Source organism: Gekko japonicus, unplaced genomic scaffold (assembly GCF_001447785.1).
Source record: "Gekko japonicus isolate JY-2015 unplaced genomic scaffold, Gekko_japonicus_V1.1 scaffold1121, whole genome shotgun sequence".
Taxonomy (NCBI): Eukaryota; Metazoa; Chordata; class Lepidosauria; order Squamata; family Gekkonidae; genus Gekko; species Gekko japonicus.
Window position 1 is genome coordinate 312,665 of NW_015161433.1, and position 18,719 is coordinate 331,383.

The following is an 18,719-nucleotide window of genomic DNA, read 5'->3' on the forward strand; positions in this document are numbered from 1 at the left end:
TGTTTTTAAATGTTACTAAATTATTTGATGTTTTATCACTGCAAGATTTCTTGCCATGTAAGCCGCCCTGAGCCCTACGGGGGAGGGCGGGATATAAGTTTAACAAACAAATAAATAAATAAATAAGGAATAAAAAGAATGCTTTGTACCTCTTCAATGGCCGTAAGTTTGGCTTTGAGCTCCCAACTTCAAATCTGTATTTTCTCCATTATAAGCAGCTTCCCTTTCAACTATCCTGCTTTGCATGTGGTTCATTTTCTGGTTTCATATTGTCTGTATTGCTTTCTGTTGTTGAACATGTTGAAGAGCCATTATATATATATTTAAAAAAACTAGTGAAGTACCTAAGTAACATTCTAGTTTCAACACATACAATTTTCTAAGTCAGACAGTCATCAGCAGCAGGGCTTTTTGTGTATGTGTGTGGGGGGGGAAACATGCTGGAAAGGAGTTCTGGAACCTCTGTAAAAATTGTTTTTAAAATGTTTAAAAGTGCATCATTTTTCAGTATACAGACTGAAAATTTCATTTCCCTCTTGAGACTGGTACCTCTTTAAAAAAAACCAACCCTTATCAGCAGTATTTAGAGCCATTTTATTCCACCAGAGCACATGACAATTAGAGATGGAAAGCAATACACAATATTTGTTGTGAATTATTTGGATTATATTCCGCACAATTATGCAGTTAAGAAAACATGAAATCATGTTACAGTTGCCAACCTCCAAGTGGGGCTTGGAGAACTCTTTGAATTACAACTGATCTCCAGATGACAGAGTTCAGTTCACTTGGTGAAAATGGCTCTTTTGGAGAGTGAACTTAATGGCATGATGTGGTCTCTCCTTTCTCCAAACCCAGTCTTCCCAGGCTCTGCCCCCCAAATCTCCAGGGATTTCCTACCCCAGAGCTGGCAACCCCAGATCATGCAGAGCAAACACACATGAGAAAAATATATTAAAAGAGGTAAAAACTTACTTTTATTTAACATAGATTCATATTTATTTAGTTGTTCTGTCTAGTGCTTACATTCTGGCTACAAGCATTCCCTTTTTTTTGAATTATTTTTATTGATTTTTCCAATATAATGCATACTATAGTGTCTTTTACATTAATTGTTCATCCATTTATCACCAAATATACATGCTTCTAAACTGCAACACAATCACCTAGCAAGTACAATTTCCTACTTATTCAAACATACAAGCATCCAATAATTGTATTGTTATAATTATCTTTATCAATCTTCTCTCCTTGAAACAGTCCACTAGCTAGATTTTCACTTATTCCAACAATAACATTTATTCTACCACTTATTTGTCTTTATCACATTTTATATTAGCTTTGTTTTAATTTTCCTCTTTATTTATTTTTACCCACTGTGTATTCATTATTTACCTCCCACCTATCTCAGTCAGGGTTAAATATCATCTTGTTTCAAAAAAACAACCAAAAACACCAAACAAAAATTAAAAAACAGAAACAAAAAACCATATTAACCAATACTCAAACTTCTTATAGAGAAGAGGTCAATAGTCCATTACGCTTATATCGATTAATTCAATTCATTTAGTACAAGCATGAGTAGATAACCCAACATTTCAAGCCCTCACCTTTGTCCTATATCAATTTGCTTAGGCCTGTAAAGTCAACATATAAATACCTATAAATAAATAAATTCATATAGATTGCTTTCATATATATTCCTAGCCACCTTTCATACCTTCAGCTTTGAATCTCACCATTAACACTTAACCCTAAATCATATCTTCTGCAGTCAATTTACTCACAGCTTTAAATCTTGCTATTAACCCTTAATCCTAAATCATATCTTCTGCAGTCAATTTACTCTAAAGACCTGTTATAATTCATATTGCTTAAGTCATTTCATTTACCAGTAAACCAAATTGCAAATATTAAATAATAATTACATTACCCAACATTTCATATCATCACCTTTAACTTGCAGTAATTCATTTTACAAACTTAACCCTAAATCATATCTGCAGTCAATTTACTCTAGCCTACATAAATCCTATTAATCACCTATTATAATTCATATTACTTAAATCATTTCATTTGCCAACAAACCAAATTGTAAATATTAAATAATAATTACATTACCCAACATTTCATGTCATCACCTTTGACTTGCAGTAATTCATTTTACAAGTAAATACATTCATGTATTTTCCTTTCATTTATTTCCTTATCAATATTTCTTGCCTTCAGCTTTAATTCTCTCCATTGGCATTTAAATCTTAGTCCTGAGTTCTGGTGTCCATTTATTCTGTTCTACAAATTCCATATCAAAACACCTATACCCTACCTCTAGCATATCCTAAATTCTATAACCTGAGTCATTTTACTCCAGTCAAAGCAATCTATAGAGAACAACAAATGTGTAGGGTCATATAATTTGTTTTGCCTTCTTTGCATCATTAGTTTCCCTAGCCGCAAAAGCATGTCCACGTGTTCTCTTCCTCTGCACAAGTGATAATTCCTTTCCAGTCTCTCTTCTATGTTTTTTGAAACAGGTTGTCTCCATATTTTCCTGACCTTTCGGCTCTTACACAGAGTTCGTTCTTGTCTCCCTTTTCTCCACTTTCTCTTCACTTTACATGTCTTTCTTACTCCTTTTATCTTTTGTCTCCTCAACTCTCTTCCCTTAATTATTTCCTCACTTTGCTTTCGTTCCAATATATCTATTAGTTCCATGTCTTCCTTTTTTTGCTCACCCTCCATAGTCTGTTCCACACCCTCCGGATTCTGTATACATTTTTCAGTGTTCTCTGGAGGCATAAGGGGTTCATTTGAACTTGCAAAGGCAGCTTTAAATCCCTCTTTAATACCCTTCTGGATTTCCTCTGTTAAAGCCTTTAGAAATTGCTCTATCATTTCTCCAGCCAGTTCTAGCTGTATCTCACTCATCTTTTCAGACGTCGTTTTACAGTTCACAATTCTAATCTCAGTGGTCCTGTCCAAAGAATTCCTTTTCCCCGGAGGAAAACAAAGAAAAGTATATGCATACTTAGCTGAATCTTTTTTCTGGCCGCTTTTTTTTCATTTCGTGCCAACTCGTTCGGGGTTCCTTTACTTTCAGTTCAAAAGATGCCTGTAAATGCTCCTTTTCTTCTTCATTGCTGCATTTGTAATCCAAATTTAAAAGGTTAAAGAAAAAGGCTGGTCGCTTCTCACGAACATGGCGGCCATGTTCTTCTGTTTCTTGCTTCAGCGTCGGGGCTGATTTTGGGCACACACCCCGCCCTGCCAATTGTGGGAGAGGGCCAAAAAGATGCCCCCTGCTCCAGCCCCCACCACCAGGGAGCTGGTCGAGCTCCCCCGACCTTCGGAGGACTCAAATAAAGCAAAAACAGTTCAGACGGGAACGGAGCGCGTCTCGCTCCCGCACGTCCGTCGAAGCGCCGTACTGGAAGTCCTACGAGCATTCCCAATAGCAGAATGTCTGGGTGCAAGTAAGAATTCTTAGGCATGCCTGAGCTTGCCCAGCACAGCCTCTCTAAGAGACCCACAGACCCACAGAAACAAAGAAGCAGGGAAAGAAGTAAGAGTCTAAAGAAATCTCAGGGTAGACAATGACTTACACAATCACACACATTCTGCTTCTAATGCAAAAAAGAAACATAGCAAAAAAAAAAAACCCAGTGTCCAGGCATCTTGAATCTCTCTTACTCCAACAGTATGGAGGGCAAGTATATTAGATTATAATTAAATCATTTCATAACTATAAACTATACAAAGGCTGTGAGGAAAGGAGTTAATCTCAACAGCAGACTACTTACCTGTAATGTTTTCTCCTTTTTGGTTACAATTTCCTGACCGTGTTTGTTGGTATGTGCTTAGGGTTGCCAACCTCCAGGTGCTGTAGTGACCTCAGCAGGGTATAATGACAGAGTCCACCATTTTCTCCAGGGGAACTGATCTCTTCCACCTGAAGAGAAGTTGAAATTCTGAGTGATCTCCAGCCTCACCTGGAGATTGGCAGCAATGGTTCCCCAGGAGGAAATGGCTGGTTTGGAGGGTGGAGTCTATGGCACTGTACCTGTCTGAGGTCCCACCCCTCCTCAAACTTCCCCCTCTCCAGGCTCCAGGCCTAAAATCTCCAGGAATTTCCCAACCTGGAGTTGGCAACCCTATCTCCTTCCCAGCCAACCATCAGCCTATCTTTATCTGCCCCTCTGACTTCAGCTTTCCATCTCCCCCTCCACCTGCAGCCTCTACCTAAGAAAAGTACAGTCTTTCTCCACAGCGGGGAACCAAGTAGGAGGGAAGTGACCTCAGCAATGTATAATGACACAGAGCCCATCCTGCAAAGAAGCCATTTTCTCCAGGGGAACTGATCTCTGCCATCTGGAGAGCAGTTTTAATTCTGAGTGATCTTCAGCCCTCACCTGGAGATTGGCAGAAAATAACTGCTTTGGAGGGTGGGCTTTATGGTATTCTATTCGGCTGAGGCCTCTCCCCTCCCCAAACTCTGGCTTCCGAAGACTCCACCACAAAATATCCAGGAATTTCCCAGCCTGGAGCTGGCAACTCTAGTTAGAACTGGCACCAATGAATTCCCCACCAAGGCCAAAGTAGGCCTGGAATGGGCCTCCTGCGTTTGCCTTTTTACTGACTGAACCAATCCTGGTTGCCTAGCAACAGCCACTGAGGGAAAAGTTAGCACCACATGAGCCAAGCAGGAGAAGCGTCTTTGTCAGGAGAGGCAGCCGTTTTGGCAGTTTATTCTGTCACGGAAGTGGCCAGGCTGGCAGTGGGCAGAGAGGAGCAAACCAAGCACCCAACCAATGGCATGCAAGTACGCTTGAGTGGTGGTTGATGGGCCAATGGCTGATGGAGCGCACAGCACAGCCAATGGGAGAGTCGGAAAGTGCCAATACTCTGGGCTTTATATCTATATCTATCTATATCTAGATTGATAGGTAGATATGATTAATTAGCGAGGTGATATCTGAGAGAGCCAAAGTGAAAGCAAAGGAACTTCACAACAGTGCTTCATCTGCTGGGGACTCTGAACAACAGCTGATAGACTCTTGTGCCATATGGTCTGGGGCCAGGCCTGTAGCTATGATGGGGCATTTTGGGGGCCCACCCTCTTAATTATAAGCCCTGCCCTGCAAATAGCCATACTAGAAACCTTTCTTTTCAAATGTATTCAAATATTTTAAATTTGCACCTGCCAGCGAGCAAGCAGCCAGCTCTCCATGCCACAGCCGTTGCCTTCTCCATGGAGCGTGGAAGATGAAGAAGGGATGGCTGGATGAGGGACCTACAGCCACCCCTTAATTCCCCAGCTTAGTGCAGCTGGATAGAACAATGGTGACTGGTTGCACACTTTTGGGAATGCAACAGTCAAGTGTAGACAGGTGGCTGGGCTGGGGAATTGCTGCACCTCAGTAGCAAGGTCAGGTTGCCTCCTGGCTCTGCTGCAGCTCCTGGCTCTCTGCCATCTGGTATCTGAGGCAGGAGACTGGGTTTTTGACTTTCCTAGCATGCTTGCAAGCAGGATGCAGGGCCATGGGGGAGGGAGAGCCTGCAGTGGCAGCTCACTAAACAAAGAAAAGGTAATTAGATTAACTTTAATTTTTAAAAATTGATTGGGTTTAATTAGGTTATCTGAACCCTAAAAATTTAAATGCCCCCCAAAGTAAAAAAAATCCTGGCTACAGGCCTGTCTGGGGCACTTCTATGCAGTTCTAAGTCAAAAGAGCCAAAGGTGTGTGCTGGCTTATAGGCTAGACTCTGTTCTCAAAAAAACCACAAAGCAACATGACTGGGTAGCCATGTTGGTCTGAATCAAAGGAAAAAAAGTTCGAATCCAGAGGCACCTGGAACATTCAATGGGTGATGTCAAAGTAGCTGTTTCATTGCAAAGGAACTTCAGGAACAGGCTAGAAAGGAAAATTGCTGAGTTGCAAGTTATTACAACACTCAGAACAGTGGAATTCCCAGGACATAACAGGGATATTGATTTCTTATCTCACTACATATGCTAGCCTCATTCAACCCTTACATCTGTATTTTCACCAATCCCTCAGAAGAGCCATATGTCCACTTTATTTCATTTCTTTTTGGAATAAGAGACTAGAATAGTAAAATGTAATGTAACGTAATGAGTATTAGAGTGTAATGTAATTTTTAATAGTAGATTAGAAAGTATTTATCTGGTCTGTGGACAGGGGAGATGGCTCTGCACAGCCAATCCACCCCTCTTCAAAGAAGAAGATGCGATGAGGTCACCTCCATGCTTGAGAGGAGATGGATGGAGTGTAGGGTTGCCAGACCCCTGGTCTGGGTGGGGGTTTCTCCAATTTTTCGGGCTTCTGTCACATCCCCAAACAGGTATGTTGCACAGCAATGTCCCCAACATGATGACATCATGCAGAAATGACATCATCTATGTGGGACGTCGCACAGCAACGTTTTGCTTTTGAGGCAAAACTCTATGATTTTAGGCCAAAAAACCCATAGAGCTTTGCCCAAAATGCAGAGCGTGCGACATCCCTGACACATGACATCATCACTTTGGGGATGTCATGCAACATCCCCACCCACCCTGGAACACCTCCAAATCCCCCCGCCAGCAAGCTGAGGGGACCTGGCAACCCTAATGGAGTGTAATGGAAGGCTCTCAGGTACTTACTCTCAGCATTCCACAGTAAGTACCTGCTCATCCAATTCTGACATATTTATTTCCTTCACTATGTTTCCCCTGGAATTAAACCCAAACAGGTGCTACTGGACTCTTGCTCTCTTCGTCAGACCCACCCTGTGTACCCCTTAATGCCTAAATTGTCCTGATCAGTTATCTGTAGGTACATGCTCTGTTATTATGGTAAATAAATGCATCATCACTGCATCCATGCAACCCATTCTTCTTACAGTTAGGGTTGACAACAACCTAGAGAGTAAAAAATGTTCTACTTTTTTTAGAGGCTGTTTATCAAGTGACTTTTCTTACCTCTATACCATAAAAAGCCTTGCCTGTCCATTTCCACATATGGTTGGACCTTTTCCAAAGGCTTGTTGGCATCACTGATTACAGCCAGAGGCTTGAGCAAACACACCTGCTTACCTGTGAGTGTAGTTTTGTTTACCATGGATTGTCCTGGACCTGTGGCCTCAACATATCTTGCAAAGGTTTCTTTCATATCTTATTACATTCGAGGGATTAAAAGAAAACATACAGGTACATTTAAAAAAACCCACTCATTTCTTTGGGGAAAGGGGGTGATACCTATGAAGCACATATTTTTTTAACCTAAATGCACTTATTTGGATAAATGTACCATATCATCTTCTTGTGAAAACAAATATAGTTTTGAGAAAAAAGGTATTTTAGAGGTAATGTGTAATGTATTATTTCTCAAAATCAAATTTATTTCAATCATCTAGGCAGTTACCATACAAAAAGCAGGAAAAATGACATGTGGATATTTCAGAATGTCTTAATAAGAGCAACAAGAAATGTGGCTTTGCATTATAATGACTTATCCAGCACTATATCTAAGAACTACTTCACAGTGAAGTAGCCACGTTAGTCTGTCATAGCACAAATAATATGCCACAGCACAAATAATATGTCACACATTTGCTTATTAATAGTTCACCATATTTATAAAAACTTCATTATTAAAAATGTTTACAGTAACACCAGAAGGAACTGCTTGCAAGCCTCTTTTGAATAATCCAACATACTAATTGCATCTCGCACACATGAACAGCAGAAATTACAATGGCATAGATTTACATAATAGAAAGTGAAATGTTTGTGATACTTTTAAACAGTTTAAAAGTCTGGTATATTTAAAAAACAAGACAAAAATGTATGACTTCTGAAAGTCTTCCTCACAGGAAAATATAAGAACATTTGATTTACCTCATCTGTAATGTGGACCACAAGGTTCTGCCAGAGGAGGATTAGAACTATATTAACATTCTCTGACAATAACAGTATGCCAAGAAGCGTAAAGAACATAGATGTATGATAATTGCCTTAAGGCAATTAGCACTTCGAGAGATAAATTAATTACTACAGACACAAGAAACAAGAAAGACAAGGAGTAGTTCCAAAACTCAATTATACGGATTTTCTTTCTAAATAACAATATGATGAAGACTGTTACTTCCAAGATTACTCAACTGAAACTACAGCAATTAAATTGAAAGTGATCCAGCTGACCCACAAACACATTTAAAATGTCTCACAATAACCCCTTAGAATGAAGGAAATAAAAGCTAAGACATAGTAGTATTAAGTAACAGAGTATATCCAGACACAAAGCAATCCAGGGGTACCATCACCTCCAAATGGTAAGGCCAAGTCAAAAAAGCTCCTTTGAGCACTTGGTCTCTTGCAGTATCAGAGAACAATCAACTCAGTGCAAAACCAAATCAAAGAAGATCAACAATCAATAAACTTATAAGACCTTATCAACTTGTAACAATCAGTCTGTAAGACCTTATCCTTTAGGGCATTAAAATTAAATTTTAGATAGTTTCATGATGGGCACCAGCAAATATGATGACTTGTTTTATTACTAATATTATTTTATTTGTGTGTAATATGGTTAACTGTTTTTATTCTGTTACACTATACATTGGACTGAGTCCATGGGGGGCTGGGATGTTTTAAAACAAATTACTAACTGCTACTAACTGCCAACCTAGCAGTTCGAAAGCAAGAAATTGCAAGTAGATAAATAGGTACCACTTCGGTGGGAAGGTAACAGCGTTCCGTGCACCTTGGTGTTTAGTCATGCCGGCCACATGACCACGGAAACGTCTTCGGACAGCGCTGGCTCTTCGGCTTTGAAACGGAGATGAGCACCGCAACCCTAGAGTCGGATTCGACTGGCTTTCGAGCAAGGGAACCTTTACCTTTACCTTACTAACTGTTACTAATTACTAGTTAGTAATTACTAACTAATACTAAAATAAACTGTGCTTATGAACTATGTTGGCTAACACAAACTGCTTAGACCCAGCCCGTGGAATTTTTGACTTGTACTTCTGACGCTTGATAGCCATGCCATAATGCACTTTAAAGCGACCGCTGCTCATTTTCACCCAGTAGGGCTTCTGATTGGCCCTTGGAGACCTGATTTGCTGTGCAGATTTTTAAGAATCTGCTTTGGAAGCAGTTACCACCACAGCACACCATATGACTGAAAATATGGTTTCCTGCAAGACAGTATGTATACTCATTTTAGAAGGTTTCCTGTTAAGCAGAACGTCTGCCTGAAACTTTGAAGAGTTAGTGGCTCCACCTTTCATTAACTGCACTGCATCCATCCTTCAGAGTCAGAATTCAAAAGGTGGCCACAAGCTTAAAAATGTTGGGGAGCCCTGGCCTAAGGATTATACAGGATACAGTGTTACTGCTAAGCAACTTGCAGCTGCAAGAAAATGCTTTCTTCCAACTTCATTTAGTCTGCAAGATGGTCTTTCATGGCCTTGGAACCACATATCTGCAAAAATACTGCTCCTTATATGCTCTGCTATGACAGCTTCATTTCTCCAAGCAGAGCCGTTACGTACGCGGACCGCCACCAGGGGTCCGCGGCTACAGTCAAGAGCTTAGCTCCTCTAGACAATAAGAACCTAGGATCCTAGTTCCCCCAGCATGAACCAATAGAAACTTTGGCAGGAAATTCAAACCCTCCAATGGGACTGTGGGTGTGCTTGGTGGGTGTGTATATAGTTGGCCTTGCAGGGCCTGTTTGCAGTTCTGTGTTAAGTACAATAAACGTGTGCAAGCGCATGTCATTGTCCGAGTGCTCCATGTGGCGAACCCAGTACTTTTCAGTGGTGATGAGGATGGGGTCCCGCTGAGCCAGGCCTGGCTCGCATCCCAGCGCAGCACCGAGCTTTAATCCAGCCAACGCAACTGCGCCCTGCATCGCTCCCAAGCAGCACTGCACCACGCACCACATCAAGGACACTGCTCCCCGCTCCGCGCCAAAGCCATGGCCTCCACTTGAGGAAATCTGGAGATCTTTGATCCAGCCCATCCCGAACTCTGGGACTCGTGGACGGACCAACTGACCTGCCACCTTGCCTACAATGAGGTAGCTGATTCAGGCAGACGACGGACCTTTCTCCTCAGCTCCTGTGGCGTGAACACAGTCTGCCTCGCAAAGAGCCTACTCACACCCTGGGCAATCCTCGAGTGCTCTTACAAGGAGATCATCAACGCCCTGACGAGGTACCTCATGCCACAGCGAACAATGCTCACCAGGCGGATAGAGTTCCAGGGCCATGTCCAGAAACCGGGTGAGTTGGCCGCTGCTTTCATGGCAGCCCTGTGCCAGGTGGCTATGGACTGTGCTTTCACCAAGGTGGAGGAGAACCTCCTAACGCAATTCACCTGAGGCATCAGTGACATAAAGCTGCAGAGGAAGATGATCGGTACCGCCGACATCAAGATCGATGAGGCTCTCCAACTTGCCATTGCACATGAGGCCTCCCACCGTGACCATCCCTCATCTGTGTCTCATCATGTGCTCCCTGACCCGGCGCCCAAGAACTCCGATGAGGAGGATGTCCGTCTCATCCGTCTGCCCTCCCACCATAAGCCACCATGACCCACAGCATCAGGATCCTCCAGAAAGACTGCCGGCCATTCCACGTGTGCCAGCTGCGGTGAGGCACACGAGCGTAAGTCCTGCCGGTTCTGTGACGTTACGTGTCGCACATGCAGAAAGCAGGGTCACCTTGCCCATGTCTGCCGGTCCAAGGGAAGCCGGCTCCAGCAGCCTACAGCTCAGCCCTGATGCCAGACCACTGCCACCTACGAGACAGCAGCAGAAACTTCGGAACTCTACCTCCTCACCAACCGGCCATCCCTTCAGGTATTATGCCTCCCCAACCTATCTGCTACCCAAACGCATTGTAAGAATGAAGACACTGGCCCGGAGCTATGTGTGGTGGTTGGGAATCGATGCTGAGATTGAATCCTGGGTCTGAAGGTGCCAAACCTGCCAGGAAGTTTGGCCTAACCCGCCAAGTGCACCAACACAGTCGTGAGAGTCAACCCACAAACCATGGTCCCGGCTTCACTTCGATTTTGCCGGACCATTCCAGGGACTATTGTTCTTAGTAACGGTTGACTCCTACTCGAAGTGGCTGGAGATCAGTCCCATGCCAACAACTTCTACGAAGGCCATGATCCAGTCCCTCCGCCGGATCTTCATTACAGACGGGCTGCCGGACATGATAGTCTCCAATCAGTCCCATGTCAACAACTTCTATGAAGGCCATGATCCGGTCCCTCTGCCAGATCTTCATTACACACGGGCTGCCAGACATGATAGTCTCCAGCAACAGGGCAGCCTTCACATCAGCAGAATTCCAGGAATTCCTCCAAAGGAACCTGATACTGCACATCCGATCTGCGGCCTTCCACCCTGCAACCAATGGCCAGGCTGAGAGGATAGTGCGGACCGCGAAGGAAGCCCTCAGCAGGATAATGGACGGGGACTGGGAGTTCCGGCTAGCCCGCTTTCTCCTTACCCAGAGGACGAAACCTAACCCTGTCACAGGCCATCGCCCTGCGGAATTATTGATGGGCCGAAAACCTACAACCTTGTTGGATCGGCTACACCCGGACCGGGCCCCAGATTCCAAGAGGATGGTGGAACAGTGAGAGGCTCCGAGAGGGTTCTTCCCGGGTGACCCAGTGTTCATCCAGAACTACAGAACGGGAAATCCATGGTTGGCAGGACGAGTGATCAAAGTCACGGGGCTGGTATCTTACGAGGTATCGATGGAAGATGGCAGGCTCTTAAAGAAGCACTTGGGCCAACTGAGGTGGCGACAGCTCCCAGAGGTAGGAGAACCAACATGGTTGGCAGCTGGAACCGGCACCTACATACCCGAGCTCAGTAGTCAGCCTGAAGCCCGAAGCATCGAGGAGGCCTCTTCCATGGAACCACCATCAGAACCAACGGAACCAGAGACACTTCAGCCACCACAACAGGTGCCCCAGGCCCAGGTCACAGACAGGCAACCAGAACCTGTAGCCAGTGACCCGGTACTAGCCCCCCGGTGTTCCCTCAAAGAGCGCCGACCCCCCACTTATTTAAAGGACTATATTGCGTATGTTGGGTCAGAACTATGGGGGGAGGGTGTTATGTACGCGGACCGCCACCAGAGGTCCATGGCTACAGTCAAGAGCTTAGCTCCTCTAGACAATAGGAACCTAGGATCCTAGTTCCCCCAGCATGAACCAATAGAAACTTTGGCGGGAAATTCAAACCCTCCAATGGGACTGTGGGTGTGCTGGGTGGGTGTGTATATAGTTGGCCTTGCAGGGCCGGTTTGCAGTTCTGTGTTAAGTACAATAAACGTGTGCAAGTGCATGTCGTTGTCCAAGTACTCCATGCGGTGAACCCAGTACTTTTCAAGGGCCTTCTGGGAGTGCCACCCTACAAATAGGCAAGATCAGCAACTGCCTGTGCGGTTGTGGCGCCTACCTTGTGGAATGTCCTGCCTGAGGAGGTCAGGAAGGCTCCCACTCTTCTGTCATTTCACAGATTATATACATTGTTCAAAGATTGTAGGGTGATTTTATAACAAACTGGTTCAGGCAGGTGCTTTTATTAAAAGGACTGGAAATTACACATATGTGTATAGTATGTTTTATCTGTTTGTGGTGTGTACTGTCTTATGCTTCCCACTTTGTTATTTTACTTACATAGTACCATTTTCTGCATTATTTAACATGTCTAATACTTTGTTTTGTTTTAGACTGTTGTAATCCTAGTCCTATTACATTGCTTATTAGATGTCTCATTATATTTATTACATTGAGTTACACTATGTAATCCACCTTGAGTCTCAGTGAGAATAATGAACTATAAATAAAGTAAAACAAAAACATAAAAATAACAGGCGTGAACTAATGAAAAATATTCCTGTCTTACATGGCAAAATACATCTCATGTCAATACAGTACAGCACAGCCCCCCCCCATAGTTATCCTTGTTTCTGAGCTGCTTTCCTGAAACTGTACACCTTCCATGAATCCCTTCACATCTTTTTCTCCTAATCCACTCATTTCTGCAGACACCCTGACCACTTTTACCATTTAGATCCTACACTCTCCTAAGGACTACCTGGACCTATCTTAACCATATGTCCTTACCATTTTATTTCTGTTCATCCACCTCCCATGCAAACCTGCCCACATGTTGATATCAACAGATGAAGCCCAGTTCTGCATGCCCCAGCCTTCAGGGACTGAGAGAAAGATACTTTTCTGGTAAGACATTTTCCTAAACATGCCAGGTCTATCGCATAGGGTTGATGTCAGTATAAAATTAAGAAGAGAAAATCATATATGTTGCTCTGAACTCCTTGAAGGAAGGGCAGAATTTAAAAATCTACTAGGTATATAGGACAGGACAGGAAGAAGTGTGTCAGTTCTAAAGTGAGTACCTGAAACAGAGCTCAAATGTTCTTGGAAAATGTTTCTGGCAGTTTTCTGCCTGATATAGGGCTGCTTAAAGGGTAAGGCCACCAGGAATGTTAAAATGTTGATGTTTCAGGCTGTACTGGATGTTTACATTTTCTGCTGTTTTAGTGTTGAATTCATATTTAGTTTGAAAGGCTGTGATGTTTTAATTAATGACGGAATAAATTTAGAGTCTAGTGGCACCTTTAAGACCAACAAAGGTTTATTCAAGGGATGAGCTTTCGTGTGCACGCACACTTTATCAAATACGTTAGAATGGTATGGAAGGTTCAAACTTATAGCCAGAGAATGAATTAACATGTAACATGATGCTGTTCATTCTCTGGCTATAAGATTGAACCTTTCATGCCATTCTAATGTATTTGATAGTGTGTGTGCACACAAAAGCTCATACCTTGAATAAACCTTTGTTGGTCTTAAATTTGTTCTACTGCTTCATACCAACACGGTTGACCATCTGAATCTATCTTAATTAATGATGGTCATTGTTATGTTTGTGAGCAACCTCAGGGGCCTTCTATAGATTGTAAAGTGGTGTATAACAGATAGTGGGTGTAGCAGAAAATCCCCTGCTTTGCAAATAGAACTCCCTGCTTTGCAAAAATCTGGAAGATTCTCCTATGCTTCTGCCTTTGTTGAAATGTAGTAGAATCTGGATCATAATGCAAGATACCTGGAATTCTGGACTGAAAAATTCCTGTTAGGGATTGGTGATACATTAACATTCTGTTGTGGGTCACCATAAAGGGAAGGGAAATTATTGACTTTTATTTTATAGACTCCAGTCAAGATTATGATGATTTCAGCTAGAGAAAATAAAACTCAGTCTGTACTTGGCTCTAATTCCTATTAGGAAATTGTGTAAGGAGTGTTCCATCTTGGAACCCAAATGGATTCCCCATATTCCTTGTTTCTTGATATGTGCAACCCAGAGCCCCCCCCCCCTTTTTAGCAAATCCTGTTATACAAATGTTGTCAGCATGTGTGATAGATTGATGCTTACTTTTTTTCTGAAGTAAAAGGGTATCAAGTTTTAAGTGTCACTGGTCAAGGGGAAAGAAAAGATAATTTAGAATTCCTTCTAAAATTCTGTGAAGTGGGAACTACGAAGTTAAAAACTTACTATCTACATTATCATTCAAAATGTTGTATAAGCAATAACTCTCTTCTCCACACACTTAACTTGGGCTAGGTGTACCTTCAGCACTCATAAATCCCAGCATTAATGGTGGAGAGGTATAATATACACAGCAGGTGTAAACCATAGCTTCTATCCGCCAAAGTTGTTGTAGAAATGTGATACAAAACCTGGCCAAACCAGTGATGTATGGGACAGGTGATAACATTTAAGTGTCGTGGGAGCACAGATTCAGTGCCCCTGTGTTCCCAGACATAAACATCCCATAGTTGTTATGACGACCTCGCCCACTTCCCTTCCTCAGAGGCAAGATTTCCCTGCTGATTAAACGAGTTTGTTTTTAATCCAGTTCATGGGGGGAAAACACAAGAGTCACACAAATTGTGCCTGGATTGAATATAATGTTGTGTGGATGTCCCCAATCACAGCACAGGCTTCCCATTGTTCACATACAGTGGAAATCGCCATGTAGTAACAGCCTCTGGATATAATCTGTTTTTTGAAATCTTGTAACCATTTACTACCTGTGCAGGCATATGTGGATACAGTAGGAAACACACTAAATAACTTCACAATGCAAAAATTATCAATATAGTTTATTTATTGAATGAAAAAGGGCAGTGCAAAACAAAATCATTTAAAAGTCTAATGTAGATTTACACAAAGATATTACAGACCACAAAACAAATGTACCTAACTAAAACTTAAATGATAGTGATGACATATGCATGAACAGTTATATACCAAAAAACTATGATTCAGAATTACTAAGACAAATAAAAGTGCTTAATTTTTAATATCATTCCAGCTTTTCTTTTAACTGAACTGTGTTTCCTGAGCTATTGCTGAGTTCTCAGAGCTGCCCACTTTTCAAAGCAGCCTCTGTAATTAACAGTAGCTTGGTGTGCAGACTCCTTGTTGTGGAAAGCTTTACCTGCTCTTTTCTGTGCATCAAAGTGATGTGAGAAGCATAACAAGCAACCCAGGCCAAAGTCAACAACCTTAAGCATTATTCTTAAACATTCTTAAAGGCATCCCAAATAACAGACTTTTTTTCCTTGCTATATTCCAAGACAGTTGGGGGAGTTTAAAAAGCAGCTTCAGATGTGTCAAGGGAGATTATGCGGCAAGAATTAAAATAGTCCACATTCCACACTAATAGAATGGAGACATGGATGTTTTTAATTCACTTCTGTCAGCACTGCACCCAACCGCAAATTGTTTTCTTAAACTCTCCTGAGTTTAAAAAGTTGTTGGACACAAGAGGAGTCTGCAGCTGCTATGGCAAAAATCAATAAACCTCCCTCACATCTGTGCATAGATCTGGTGTATGCATGCAGGGCTCTATTTTTGACCATTATTTCAACTACAAGCTGGCATGAGGGAAAAAGAACTTTGTGAACAGCATAGCAAACAAGTTAACTGTAAACAACCACCTTTTCTCCTAGCATATGATTGCAGGAAAAAACTTGCCATTAACCAAGTCCAAACAACCTTTCCCCCCAGCAACTGTAACACTAAATAGAAAGCAGAAAAAGAGGTCTTTCTGGGATGTGGTTCCCGACAGCATAGGGATTTATGTGCCACACTGGCTGATTTAACAGTGACATCTTTGTGGAGCCGGCACACATAGGAATCAGCACACACAAAGCTGCCTTATACTGAATCAGATCATCAGTCCATCAAGGTCAGTACTGCCTACTCAAACCGACAGCACTTCTCCAGGATCTCAGGGAGAGGTCTTTCACATCCCCTCCAACCTGGTCCTTTTAACTAGACATGCCATGACTGAACCTCAACCTTCTGCATGCAAAGCAAAGGCTCTTTCACTAAGCTACATCCCCTCCCCAACCACAGTTCTTGTGTGTTATTTGGGAATCAAATATACCTTTTTTACACTTGGCATGACTAAGTTTCCACCTAGAAAGCAATTTATTTGGGATTTTTACAATGCTTGGTAAAGGTAAAGGTTCCCTTGCTCGAAAGCCAGTCGAGTCCGACTCTAGGGTTGCGGTGCTCATCTCCGTTTCAAAGCCGAAGAGCCAGCGCTGTCTGAAGACATTTCCGTGGTCATGTGGCCGGCATGACTAAACACCGAGGCACATGGAACACTGTTACCTTCCCACTGAAGTGGTACCTATTTATCTACTTGCAATTTCTTGCTTTCAAACTGCTAGGTTGGCAGGAGCTGGAACTAGAGACGGGAGCTCACTCTGTCATGCGGCAACTCAGGTCTCGAACTGCTGAACTACTGACCTTCCACAGCCTGCAGTTCAGCGTCTTAACCACTTGAACCACTGCAGCTCCTAATGCTTAGTAGATAGAGTATATATTCATCTGAGTGGATATTATACATGTGAAGGTGCCCACTGTTTGGTCTAAAAAAATACAATATGTCACGCACACATTAGAACATCAACTTTTCTGTGATTTTCTTGTACAAAATATTTTGAAAAGGTAGCTTTAATCACATGATAGCCCAGTCATCTGAAGCTCGTATTGCATATCAGGTGCTACAGATACAAATAGTTTTGGAAAACAATTTTAAAAAGAAAGACTCGTGTGCAGTAGTGTTTACGCAGGTATTCTGCTAATGATGTTTGGTTTGGCAAAATTAAATGCTGAGATTCTTCAGTGATGTGCAAATCCAGTTCTCAGATTTGGATTTAGATTTGGAGACTAAATGATACTTTTGTAGTATAGCAAGGAACAGACTCTGAAAAGAGAAAATATAAATATAATACTTTAGATATCAATTGTAGAATAATCACAACTTTGTTGCTAAAAATAGTTAGACATGCTGAAAACATCTTTCTGATATACTTTTTGGAATATATCGTATTCTTGAGACAAAGTCCTGCCAACACTTTCCATTCATAATGCAACCAGAATCTATGCACTACTTTATATTTTGCGGGGTTAAGAAATTTAAAACAGGCTTTATATGGAAAATCCCATTGGCATGCATTAGCCACCTGCAGATTCTGCAGACTCAAACTTTCCTGCTTTCCCTTCCCAATGTAGCTCACTGAACCCTCCAAAATTCTGCAGACCCTCAGAAACAGCTCAGGGGGCAACATGGGAATCTGTAGTGGGATGGGAAGTGATGTAAATCACTGCCCCTGCTTCTACAAACAGAAATACCATTCCATCAGAGGAACTACATGGTTGGATATGTAGTAAATGAAGTAATAGTGAACCCAATAGAAGCTCTTTCTGGGCCTCTAGTAAATGTTATGGAGTCTGAATCAGCTGGTTGACATCCAATTGGAAAGGAAGAAGGAAACCTAGGCAAAGTTTGACTGTTGGGTAAGTAGCAACAAAATAAAAGTCAATGTAGACACAAGTAAGATGAGCACAGGGGAAGGAAGGACCTTCTGTAGAAGTAAAAGGGATGAGTCTCTACACAGCAAAACATGCAATGAGGGTTTAGGGATTACACTATATATAGGATGAGGTGGCCCTGCAGAGATCCATTGCCTTTAAACAGTCACCTGTCTGACTCAGTTAGCCTCTTTCAACTTTATGATGGTATCAATAATATATTGTCATGTGGCTACTGAGGACTTCTGGACTTGCCCAGTCATGATCCAGAGACAGAGTGTCATTTAACAAAAGGTGGTAGTGAGACATCATTCTGCAATAAGGACTCTTTCCTCATGCTAGGGTTATGGATCTTTACTCTCCTTACAGTTTTCATGTGCCAATACCCCAGCAGCAAGTATCCCCCCCTGGCCACTAGGGCTTTTTTGTTTTGTTTTTAATCAGCAACTGAATATTATGTGGATGTAACATTATAACAATATGTGTATCAGGTTGTCTGAATTCTCAGCTTTCATGCTTTTCCCCTTTTATCTCTACAATGGACGGGCTAGAGACTTGTTGAAAAAAAATGAAAGGTGGGAATTTAAATCAAAAAGCCCCCTGATATAAAGGGAAGGAAATAGTTATTGTGGGGACTGCATCAGGGGAAATGGCTGCCATGTAGGTGGGAAAATGTGAACCTTCCCACTTGCACAGCAGTCATTCAGGCTTTAATGAGACCTTTCCTAAAACTTTGCAACATACCAGGTTTGAGAAAGA

General features: G+C 42.2%; 1 protein-coding gene across 3 annotated transcripts in view; it reads right to left on the bottom strand.

Moving 5' to 3' along the window:
• Positions 1 to 16,911: 16,911 nt before the first annotated feature.
• The window catches only part of LRRC2 (leucine rich repeat containing 2), a 91,844-nt gene continuing 90,036 nt past the window's right edge, over positions 16,912 to 18,719 (bottom strand). For all 3 annotated transcript variants that reach the window (XM_015428979.1, XM_015428980.1, XM_015428981.1), the window contains one exon: positions 16,912 to 17,352. In XM_015428979.1, the coding sequence (XP_015284465.1) occupies positions 17,303 to 17,352 (50 nt within the window). In that variant the 3' untranslated portion in view covers positions 16,912 to 17,302. The remainder of the gene's footprint in view (positions 17,353 to 18,719) is intronic.